A 12,700-nucleotide genomic window follows, 5' to 3' on the forward strand; every position below is an offset into this window, starting at 1 on the left:
CCTTTCTTTGTGGGAATAAGTTTATTTGAGTCGGCGCTTACCCGTGGATTTGGTCTTTGTTTATCATCCTTTTACGCTGTTACATTAGGCAGCTTCGCCAACTCGCCCAAACTTTCTTTTTTATTCTTGCGATACTACAGACAATAAATGTTGGAATACTGCAGTTCTGGGGTGCTATGCAGGACGGCCCGAGTTTGGCGAAACTCGTAATCTCTCCGAGCTCTGGCGACACCACCTTTTGAACGAACCACGGTGTAAGAAAAATAATTTAGGTGTGGACACTCTCCGCCCGCCGCGAAGGAGAGCGCGTCCAGATAATGTTCGCCTTTAATACATGCGCCGGTCGCAGTTTCGTGGGGGGCGCTGCGACATGGGGGCTTAAGAAACCTATTGCGACGAGGCGAACGCGCGTTTTTCTTCATTTTTTTTTCACTTCATTGCATTTTTTTTAACTGTGCACGCGGAGGAGGATAGAGCAACTGAACGGCGAGTTTTCATACGGCCACGGTGTAAACGGCGCACCCGACGCACATAGCGTCCCTAACACCGTTGCGTACGTAAAAGCGCGGCGTCTTGCTTAGAGCGCGTGAGCAGTCTTTCTGCTCGCTGACTTCTCACGTGCGCAACGCCGTTACGGACGCTACGCACGCAGCTCGTCTTCTATAGTACATGCGCTGGCCGCGGTTGCGTGGGAGGCGCTGCGACATGGGGGCCGAGAGGAGGAAAGAGGCGAACATTATGTGGACGCGCCGTCGGGCGGAGTGTCCACACCTAAACTATTTTTCTTACACCGTGGAACGAACTAATTGTACGAAAAGGTCAAATCGAGCCCTCGGCGCGCGCCGCGTTCCATTGATTACGATAGAACGCGGCGTCACATGACGAGCGGTCGACAAAGTTGGGATAGCGTCATCAAACCAGCGGCATCTTTCATTTGTTCGTTGTTCCACTGAATGCAGAAGTGAACTTATGCAAGGAAGGTGTCACAATTTTAGAGCGCAGCTCTTACGCTCCCGTTCCTGCGTTGGGCGGCGTCGCCGTCGGCGTAACCGATAGAGCGAACGAGGACGAAAGAAAGCGAACGCGGTGTCCGTCGATATTACGAGCCACTGGCCTCTAACCTCGCTTTCTTCCTCCGTCACGCGCGCTGGCCCCTCGGCCGGAGCTCGTGCTCATGCGGAGCTGGCACGTGCAGTACGGCTGGCTTCGCTTGTCGTAACGCGGCTGTCGGCGTTTCGCTTGATTCGCGACGCCTACAGTGCACAGAGTGGTGTGCGTAGCGCTCGAGCGCTGGCAGTTTCTGTGGTAATATGTAACGAGTGTTACACTGCTAGTCAAAACTTCAAACGCAGTTGGCGTAGCCCCAACACAAAGCTGCGCTCAGAATTCGCATTAGGGAGTATCGTAATCGTCGGTAAATTTTTACTAATCATATTTTTTAGAGGTAAGGGCCGTGTAAATTCATTTTCAAGCGTGAAATGCCTGTACTAAATGTTGTTTAGAATAATTAGTACCGGGGCCTCCAAGATTAGCACCGGCCGAGCGCCTTTCAACAGCTCGTTCTCAGTGCTGGTCGCCGAGGCCACGTGTAATCTTTTGCTTTCGGCAATATACTGCGATGGAACGCTACGGTTGTGCTATCAGCCAGCAGATAACACGGCGTTGTTTTAACATCGGCGTGTTTAAGCGCGAAGTTAGGCCGAGCAGTGTGTACAGAAAGTATAATCATCATGATCGACCTCTACTTTCTAGCGCCTTGTTCGGCCGGCGCGCACCCTTTTCGTCCTCTTCATCTTTTTAAGACCTTGCTAATTAAGATTAAGTCAGGTTAATTGTTATTACGAGTTTGCTAATTAATGATGTAATTATTAATGCCTTGCTAAATAATGGCTTGCTTATTAAGACCATACTAACGATGAACTGGCTAACTAATGTCATGCTAATTAAGACATTGTTAACTTGAACCTTGATAATTGAGACCAAGTCCAACATCGTTTCTAGAGTCTCAAACGCGCAAGGCGTCTGCCGTAGGCTATGTCGTCGCAGTGCCAACGCACCGACAATTTTGTAGCGTTAGCTACACTGGCCTAGCCGAGCCAGGAGGATGAAACTTCGCAGTTTTTCTGTCCCGTGACCGCAGCGATCCTAATGTTTGGGGGCTGCAGTACCTACGAGCATAAATGAACGTTGTTGTCCCATATTACATTTATTACCAGGTTACTAATTAACTCCGAAGTTTTTAATACGCAAGTGAACCTAAAGGTTGCAGTTCGAGATTGCGAAAATACGAGCGCCACCCGGAGTGGAAAACGGGAACTGTGCCGTCCTATCTCTCACGGCGAAAAACGGGCGTTTATTGTGGCGCGCCCATGTATGCTAAGGCCTACGGTGTCCCAAAGGCCGCTTTTACCACCGTAAAGTTTGTTTCAGCGAAACCCTTGCAAGCTTCAGCGAAACAGACGCATGAATGGATTCGCGCCGTCATCACAAATCGTGTTGTGCTGAGTGGTGTCGAAATTTTTTCCGCCACACCGGCATAAAATTCTTTCGGATCCCGGCGGACGAAAGGTACGATCTGCATGCTGCTCGTTTTGTTTTTCTACGCTTACACGGCATATCAGGATGCGACTTTGGTATGCGACTAAAAACGTAAAATATTCAAGTTGTGTTTTTACTGTATGAATGGTACGTTTAGGCAACAAAACATTCAAACAAACTCTGCTCTTTATTCGTGTCTAATTTATGTGTACACGTAAACAAAAACAAAGTCCTACTTAGAATAAGTGGTGCAAAAATAGGTGGATGGGCAAACCTTCATCAATCAGAACGCAACGATTGTCGTTTTGATCATGTGGCGGGTTGCGCAACAGGAAGAATGTCGCGCGCTCACCATATGAATACCTTCCACTCACTCAATTTGGCTTGCTGGTGCATCCCAATTGAAGTTGGCGCTAAATCCCCCCCCCCCCCCCCCCGTCATAGAGTTTCCTACAATACTTACTAGAGGGAACTCTGGCGCTAGTGTCTATGGGAGCTGCAATGCATCGCGCTTCAGCCAGCATGGGAATCATGGGTAGTACACGGATTTGTCTAAACTTCGTTCTTTCGGCTCCGTTTGGCTCCGCGTCGCCTGCATCTGCTTTGTCGAAAAACGAAGTTCAGCAAAAATCAGCAGTTTCACTTCACCACTTTAACTTCTTTAGGCTCACCGATTCAAATCTGGTCACGAAGTTCATAACGATCCATTCTTTTATCCGAAAGAAAACCAAAACATAGCAATAAACAAAGCCACAAGTGCGTTCGAAGCCCACAAGCACGAAGACTAGGCAAATCCGTGTACTACCCATCATTCCCATGGTGGCTGAACGATCGCAGCGCCAGAGTTCCCTCTAGGTCATTTTAGGAAACTCTATGCCCCCCGCCACTCGGATCCTCAGTCCTCATCAAGATGGCGTCCCCCAGTGCGTGTCTGCAATGCGCCGCCATGTTTTAGTACCGCCCCCAAACACCAGGCATTCGTCCGGCGCTGCAAGCGAATATCGCGTTCCATGGATGGTATAGGAAGTTTCACTCCCCTGGCTATGGTGGCTAGAGGGGGAGGTGTCAGCAACGGCGCGCCGGAGACGAAGCATTTTTTCATGACGATGCGACGGCGCGGGAGGCATCTCGGTGCCGATAGCAGCGCCGCCGCATGGGCGCGTCCTCGGGCGCGTCTGTCGGCTGAGCTCGGCTCCCAGATTTCATCCGCGCGCTGGCTTAGGTTCGCGCAGGTGTTTGGTACGGACGCGAGGCGCGTTTTTCGTCCACGACGTCTTACGGCGCACACTAACCATGCAACCAAATAATTTTCGAGATTAGGCAAACATATCAATGAAGCTGGCCCAACAAGAGCTTTGGTAATTGCTTCGGGCTGCTGAAGCTTTGTGTGGAGTGTAACGATTGGAAAACGCTGCACCTAGGCTTATGCAGTGGGTGGTCGTTTGCGGGAGTATTGGCCCCCGTTTCGCTGGCAACTTCTTGGAAAGGTACGCAGCGACGTTGGGGAACAAAGCTGGAACCGAATCTGGTGTTAGGGAAGGGCGACCACGGGGAATTTCCACTGTTTCACTGTTGATCACGTGTGTGAAGCTGCGAAATATAAACCTCTCGTGGAAGTGAAGTTCACAGACAACTCTGTTCTTGTTCAGTGGCTTATCAGCTCGTGGAATGGAACGTTCCCGTCCCTGGGCGGGATAACGGCGATGAGAGAGACCTTAATTTCTATCATCTTTCCTGTCTGAGACGTATCCCGTAGTGGATACATAGGCGAAACAATGTCTCTGCTGTCTCTGTTGCTTTTTCATCACGTAGCTTCAGCACATGCAAACAACAACCTCGCAGGTGAGCCGTCGGCGCGTTGTAGCGGACGCCTTTCGGCTTTCTTGCGAGCCTCGGTCGACCACATAAAGTAACTAAGGCACGCTGGTCCGCTGACGCCAAGGGATAATCTATCGACGGGACGACACAACTTCACGACAGAAAACGTTTTGTGTGCTGGCGAGATCGGCAGCAACACTGGCGTTCGCCGCACAATTGTCTTTTTCGCTCGCGAGAAAACGCGACATGCGTTTCTCGCTCGCGAACAATGCGGCATACGTCTATCATTCGCGAAAAACGTGACATGCTTTTCTCGCTCGCAAAATCCGCGACATACATACGTTTCTCGGTCACGAAAAACGCGACATGCGTTTCTCGCTTTAGTAGACAGCGTGCCATACACGCGTTTGCTGACTAGGAAATTCACGTTTCCCGCGAAGCGCCGCTGGTTACGGGAACGCCTTTTGCCATCGGGCACCAATACGCACAAACAAAAGCCGAACAGGCGAAGCAACAGGTCACATAACACGCGCTTTGCCGGAGAGAATCCACGAGACCACTTCGACAGACCTCGCTCTAGGCATCTCGGAGACGACGAGCGCGCCACCTGTCGGCGTCATGAAAATGTGCCGCACCGGCTTGCACGGCGCAGCCTGGCCGATGCTGACACCTCCCCCTCTAGCCACCGTACCCTGGCCGAGCCAGTTTCGCGTGCCTCCTCAAGAACCGTGCTGCGCATGCGCGAGGATCAGTGATGTCACGCACTGGAGCCGGCACCTCCCGTGCACTCCGCCGCCGCCACGCGCGACTCGCCGCTGCCAGTCTGCGCTTTCTAGAGGAGTGACGTCGTAGCCACTCTATGGTCGTAGCCGTGGCAGACGTATTGGCGACGGCGCGCGTGCAGCTATTCGCCTTCGCTGCGCAGCCGCCGTCTGACACTGCGCTGGAGCCGCTTGATAGCGCCTCTGACTGGCGTTTGCCAGTGTGGTATAGCCATGGAGAAGGAGAGCGCCAATGCTGCTCAACGGCGCAGAAGAGCGGAGAAGCTTAACTCATCGGATCCCGAAGTAGTTCCCTGGCAAAATAAATATGCATGTGCCAAATAATACGTATACCGTGTGTGTGTCATTGGAGCAGCAGTAAGCACGATAATCAAGCTAATCCTAGACAATCGGGAAAGCTAAGAATGATCAGCTGAACCTTTGCTAACGCTACGTTATCCTGGCATAGCCCAGCTAAGCCATTGCAACATTTTTTACAGCGAAAGCTGTTATGAGATCATTTCACCGGCCGTTTTTGGCGCCGTAGTTGTCCGCCGCCGCCGCCGCCGCCGGTGTCCGTAACCAGTATCGCTCGAAATAAAAAAAAATATATAAGAAAAATTCCAGGATGGAACGAGGTTCGAACCTGGGCCCTCTGCGTGAGAGCCCAGTATTCAACCTCTGAGCCATGCCGGTTTTTTTTTTTCTTTATTACTTACTTTTGCACCTCATACAATAATATTACAGTGCACAAACAGTACATACAGAGGTAATTACCGGAATGGTTACATAGTGACTAGAATTCCTTTAGACGGATAAGTGGCTCAAGATGTTCGAGCCACTCTGGAATTGGGTCTTTAGTTTTACACTCTTCAATAAACTTCGTGACCATTTGGCGGAAATATTCACGAATGGGGAGTGTATTGATATCAGCATGGCGAACTGCCATGTACTTTTTCCAAATACTGTGAAGGCCGAGCAACATAACAGTATCATAAGGTGCTCCATCGTCTTCTTCATTAACTGGTAGAAACCTGATCCCGTAGGCATCAATCGGTAAATCTTTTTTTATAGTTCTCTGCAGAATGTCCCAGAAGAACATCCCTTCCCAACAATCCAGAAAGACATGTTCGATGGTTTCAGGTTTACAACAGAGAAAACAGTGCGTTCCCCACGGTACAAACAGTCCCCTTTCATGCATCCACGTTTTAACTTCTAGAGTCCCTGTATGGAGCTTAAAGAAAAATGATTTTGAACTAGATGGGACAGCCATTTTTTTTACTCGGGCCAGTACATTTTCGCCACGTCCAGCAGGGTACAAACTCCTGTAAAGTGGTACCGGTAAAACAATGTCGAGAAGGTCTCTATACAACCTTTTTCGTTTTACTCCCGCTAGATATTCGCTAGAGAAACGTGCCAATAAAAAATTGCATGCGCCAACTACTTCTTTTAGATAACCATAGAGCGCCCCATGCACATAGTCCGAGCTGACAACGAGTGAAGGTAAAACTCTTCCAAGCCTCAGCTGAATAACTGCACGTAGAAACGGGTCTCTTGTGTCTCGCAGAAACATAAAACGACTAACGACCTGTCTTAAAAACAAATGTGACAGACTAAGACCACCGAACCGAACACGACGAAAAAGATTAGTGCGACTAGACCGTTCCCACACTGATCCCCATATAAATACTGCAAACACACGGTGCAGCTTTTGCACGTTTATACGTGAGCAATGTAAAACCTGTAATGTGTACCAGAGTTTAGAGACAAAGAAAAGGTTACATATGGTGGCCCGCGTGAAAATAGAAAAGTCCCATCCTCTAACCTTATCCACTTTTTCACGCATTTCAGTGGCTTGCCGCCGCCAGTACGGCTCACTGTCACGATAAAATTCTAGTGGTACACCCAAATATTTCGCAGGCTGATTCACCCATGGCATGTTGGCAAAAACGACTGGAGTGGAAGGCCAATCCCCATGCCAACATCCCAAGCACTTTTCCCAGTTTACCGAACTTCCACTAGCCGTACAAAACTGTTTCGCAATATAGACTACTTCGTTAACACTCTCGCAATCTGAACAAAAAACTGCCACATCATCAGCATATGCAAGTAATCGTACTTCATTCTCATGCAGTTTGAATCCGCGGATGGCACTGCTGTTCATCACACTCACACAGAAAGGTTCTAAATACAAACTGAACAACAACGGTGAAAGAGGGCAACCCTGACGCACGGAGCGTTGCAAGTTAATGCGCGCCCCCACCAACTTATTAACAATGAGTTGCGTTGTACAGCCCTTATATGCCATAGCCACTCCCTCTTTGATAATGCAGCCTACGTTTACAAAATCCAAGACACTCATCAGGACATCATGTGACACAAGATCAAAAGCTTTCTCTAAATCCAACTGAAGCATTGCTACACATGTCTCAGTCGCATCGCAGCACTCCAGAACAGATCTGGCCTTATGTATATTGGTCGCAATTGTGCGTCCTTTGATTCCACACGTCTGGTGTGGACCTACTATTTCCTTTATTACACCTTGTAATCGCTTAGCTAATATTTTCATGAAGATCTTGTAATCTACATTTGTTAAGCTAATGGGGCGATACGATTTTATAAAGCGGAGTTTAGTTTTATCATCTGTTTTGGGGATTAGAATAGTGTGCGCCGTCAGAAAGGTGGGAGGCAACATCTTATACTTGTAAGCTTCATTGAAGAGACAAGTCAAAATTGGGGACAAATCGGACTTAAACGTTTTGTAAAAGGCTGCGCTCAACCCATCTGGTCCAGGTGACTTTCCTGGGTTTAGCCGCTCAATGTTTAGCCGCTTCATGTCGGGAAGGAACCACATTAGCATATGCAATATAGCGTGGTAGAAGAGTAAAATAAGCACCAAGTGTCGCACAACGCGAATTCTGTAACCAGGCGTCACACAATGCGAAATGCGCAACGAGTAGGTTGTTGAATGCTTCCAACCCATTACAAAGGACTCTGCCATAATTCTTCATCGTCATCAGGCACAGCATCAACAAAGTGCGCATAATGCCTTACATGGGTTTAGCAGGTACCAACGCTCTCCGTAGAATGACGAAAAATGGCACAGTGCCTGCTGCCCTACTTCTCAAAAATTACAATGATTTATAGCGTAGTGGGTTCCTCGCAAGTGCACTTGCATTGGTTGCCAAGGAAGCCCATAAGCGCATGATCCACTTCCTCGGGGTCTCAGTAAAATTACAATGATTTATAGCGTAGTGGGTTCCTCGCAAGTGCACTTGTATTGGTTGTCAAGGAAGCCCATAAGCGCATGATCCATTTCCTCGGGGTCTCAGTAAAGTTCTTCGACCCCCCCCGTTTCTCTCCCACGTCAACGTATGTTATACAGCATGACGGGAGAGGGAAATAGCGGCCGGGCGTCACCCAATGCAAATTACATAACTGGTGGGCCGTTTAAAGATTCCAACCCATCACAAAGGGCTGAGCCATAATTCTTCATCGTCATCAGTCGTCGCGTCAACAAAGTGCACATAATGCCTTACAGACGTGTAGCTGGTGCTTCGCTTCTCCGCCGAATGACGAATAATGGCTTAGTAGGTGCTTCCCAACTTCACAAAAATTGTGATTTATGACGTAGTGGGTACCTTTCTAGTGTACTTGTATTGTAGCCCCAAGAGAGCTTAACGAGCTCAAGAAACGCCGCTCTTCCAGCTTTCGCTGTGACTGTGCTGCGGTTTCAGCGCAGGCCTGGTGTTTTTTTATGTGCAAAGAAGCTGCTCCTTAGCGTCCACCGCATGAAACGCTTGAGAGTCACACCGTCACTACGACAGTCGCGAGTTGAACTGGGGCCTTCTCAGAATCAACGAGCTTGAAACTGAGCTCGAGTGTTAAGTATAGTTTGATTGACTGGCGCCCACGGCAAGGCTCGGGCCCGCCCACCGCGTTTGCTCTTGCCGAGGCGCAGTACCCACGCTGCAACGCCAGCGAGCGGCACGATTCAGCTATGAACTGCGACACAGCTTCGTAATAATCGACGTAACATAATAATCGACAAAATATTCAATTGAAGTGAAACAAGCTGTACGAGGGCACGGCGCGTGCGCCCTTGTTGCTTCCTAGAGTATACATTTCCATGCTCCAAGTGAAGCGAAAGAACTTGCCGAAAGAGGATAACCGCCCACGAACACGCCTGTGGTAGCCGCGATGTTCAGTTGTCAAAGAGATAGGGCGGCAATCACGCTGACGTTCTGCACTGTTAAAATGTTGGCTTAGTGGCAGCACTGACGCGTTCGCACGCGCTGTTCTCTTGAAAACCGCCGCAAACACCGCATATGCGTTTGTGACGAGATGCGCATTTTTGTAGCCATTTTTCTCAGCGCTGCTCTCGCGCGCCCCGCACTGTCTTCCTGTCATAACTGCTGGAGTACGAGATCGGAGCAAACTCGTGTTCACGAGAAGGTCAGATAATCCCGCATAGCGCTTCTGCACTCTTGTCTTTAAGTCTTTAACATAAGCGATTTAAGCAAAGTAGTTAAGCGGCAAACATTGACATTCTTAATTGCACGTTCTAAAATGTCTGTGTGTTTACGTCTTTATCGCCAGGGGCCGCCGGGTCCTCAGGGCTTTCCCGGTCCTCCTGGATTTCCTGGACTAAAAGGCGACAAGGTGAGAGAAGCGCAGTGAAGTGCCTGGTCTGTGGTCGCGCCAAGGACACTCTGCTCCAACTTTATTTTCGATGTACTTGATTAGTGAGAGTTAGGCCCTATGCATGCCAACAAACCTCAGTGATCGAGTGTGTCCGTGTGACCTGTGTGGGCTGCACGCCTTTTCAGGGAGACCCGGGAAGGGACGGACTTGCCGGCACGGCGGGGCAGCCTGGCGCCCCTGGACACGTCTTTATGATTCCAGTAAGTAACCGTGGAAGTGCACACCCACAAGTTGGGGTTAGAGTGTTAAGTAGCCCGTGGCCGCCATTCTTTGGTAGTACAGCTAAGACGTTTGCTTTTTTTGTCTGTTTTTAGAACACTACGTGGGCATAAATATACTTATGTTGCCGCATCATAGATGCAGCAGCACGAGTATGGATAACCCATACGATAACCCATACCCGCGGCCAAACCAAAGTAATTGCGGGTGTGGACACAGGCGTGTGCAGGGTTGACCACCATTAGTGGAGGGCAAGTCGAGGCCAAGAAAGTTGACCTCGATGCCATTGAATGGATGGGTAAATCACTGCATGTATCATAGCAGGGATATCCCTTCAATGTTGCTATTGATTGCTCCTCGGAACGTTTCAATTGAGATGATGGCCTTCGACCACTGTTATGTTACGTGACGTTCTCACTTTATTTAATATGTGCTGATGGGCTAGTTGGTGAGCCATGATATTGATGAAGCAGCAAACAAAATACACGTTCACGCACACATAAAGAAGACACACACACAAGCTTATTTTATTGTTGTGCCATAGGGCAGTAAAAAGGGGGAATAAAATGAAGAAAAAATATTTGCTGCTACCAATTTTCTTCACTATCTCGTTGCAGTATCCGAGAGCAGAAGACATCAAAGGTCCTGACAACACCGAACCACTGCGACAGATGCTCAGCCAGCACATGGTCCGTTCGGTGGCTTCGTCCTTGCATCGGTGTTTTATTGCGGCTCCTAGCACGACTCACACTGCCAATTCCCTGCTCATTATTTTCAGATGGCGATGCGGGGCGCCCCTGGGCCTATGGGGTTGACTGGCCTACATGGGCCTGTGGTGCGTATACCGCAATATTCCACACTTTGTCCATCAATGCTGAAAGCCAATGTAACTTATTATATAGTACCTGAAAAAAAAAAGTAAAACCTTTACCAGATATCAATTCCAGTGACATAAATATATGAGGATCGATCAGATATGAGGGCTGAAGAGGTGTCTCATAAGCATTTTCACTAGCATTGCAACATGGGGCAGGTTTGCGAACGCTAAATCGCAGATTATCGTGATTCGATAAAGTTTAAGGAGTAAGCACAAATGGAACTGTCCTATGCATATATTGTTTATTTCTTTTTTGCACAATAAATGACGTGCAGGTAAGATCCAGCTACTTCTGAAAGATGAAATGGCAGGCGCGCATACACACGACTACAAGAAAAACAACACAACTACCAACTTGCTAAATTGTTAGTCGTTCTAAAAAGATGGCATTAAAGGGGCCATGACACGGTCGCCCAAAGATTTGTGGTTTTCAGCGAAAACTAGAAGTAGTGGGTCTGTTATGCCTATACGGATTTCAAAAGTGGGCCGTAAAAGACTAGTACAGTGCAAAACAAGACCTAGAAGTCGCCGGTTGTACAGCCCGCCCACCACCGGCGACCGCCATTTTGCTATGGCGCGTGTGACGTCACGTGCAGCACGGAACGGAGCCGTCGTCTTCTACCAAAGTTTCAGCCGCTGCAAATCGTTCAATTTGCAGTGCCAAGCTGAAGAAAGTTCAAATATCTCGATATTACGTGCAGCTGACCACGGAACAATATCGTTCGCCGCAGTGCAGAAGCTTGCACAGCTAGCTGCTTGTTACGTCACGGCTCGCGAGTGCACCAGTGTTGACTGACTCAGGGGCCGCTCGCGTGTTTATAAAAATATTCGATTATAAATTAAGTGCTCTACCAAGTGCGCTAAAATTTCGCCAGCTTATTTGTGAATGCACAAGGATTAATCCGCATAACGCAGATTATGATGGAAAATTGGGTGCCATGGCCCCTTTAACGGTGCCCTGCAACACTTTTTCAGCTTGGTCAGAAAACGCTGCCGATCGGTAGTCGAGGCTCCCTGGAACACACGAGCCAAACATTATAGCGCAGCACGCGGCCTGGGATTTACAATAAATTCTAAGTCAGCTAAAAATCTCTTCCTCTTCTCTCGACAAATGTTGCTATTTACTCAAAATCACGGCGTCTTTTACTCAAGTTCCCCTCCAATGGCTGAGTTGAACATGGCGCTCTCGGTAGTTACTGCGGCTGCCGCGGAAGGACGCCACTTGCCCGCGCGCGATCGCACTGAAAATACGCCGCGTTCAAAGAAAAAAAAAGAAAAAGTGCTCAAGGTTACGAGGCGCACGTGACGTACCTTCTTCCCCCGTGCCAACCCTCCCTGCTTAGCTTCCAGCGCTTTCGTCGGGACGAGAGAAGAGAGAAAGCAATTACAGCGTGCGACAAATCTTTGTAACTCCGCTCGTACTGGATGGATTGTAAAAATTTTTGCGGCGGTCGATTTGTGAGGCAATAAGCTCCTCTAGTGAAGCCATTCCATGGCTACTTAGAAAAGTGTTGCAGGACCTCTTTAAGTTATCGTTTACCAGACTATTGCATCTCTTCGCTTAAAATACCACGTTTGGTGTAGTTGTGACAGATAAATCCAGTAGCATTTGATGACGATTTAAGCGGCCTATAAACAAGTACTTAAGGTATACACTAGTAAGTGTATTTTTACTTAATGTGCGGCTTTTATTCTATATTGAATACCGTAAAGTCATCTATTTCATGCGTTTAAACAAGTGTATTCGTTCATGCGCATTTATTTATTGCGCAAGAACGCTTTG

The 12,700-nt window shown here is 48.5% G+C and overlaps 1 protein-coding gene across 1 annotated transcript in view; it reads left to right on the forward strand.

The window, feature by feature from the left end:
- The window catches only part of LOC119379216 (collagen alpha-1(V) chain), an 85,701-nt gene that overhangs the window by 8,393 nt on the left and 64,608 nt on the right, over positions 1–12,700 (forward strand). Inside the window, exons 4-7 of the mRNA XM_037648450.2 lie at positions 9,717–9,779; positions 9,947–10,021; positions 10,658–10,729; positions 10,819–10,875. Of these exons, the coding sequence (XP_037504378.2) occupies positions 9,717–9,779; positions 9,947–10,021; positions 10,658–10,729; positions 10,819–10,875 (267 nt within the window). The remainder of the gene's footprint in view (positions 1–9,716; positions 9,780–9,946; positions 10,022–10,657; positions 10,730–10,818; positions 10,876–12,700) is intronic.

This window comes from Rhipicephalus sanguineus, chromosome 1, assembly GCF_013339695.2.
Source record: "Rhipicephalus sanguineus isolate Rsan-2018 chromosome 1, BIME_Rsan_1.4, whole genome shotgun sequence".
NCBI lineage: Eukaryota > Metazoa > Arthropoda > Arachnida > Ixodida > Ixodidae > Rhipicephalus > Rhipicephalus sanguineus.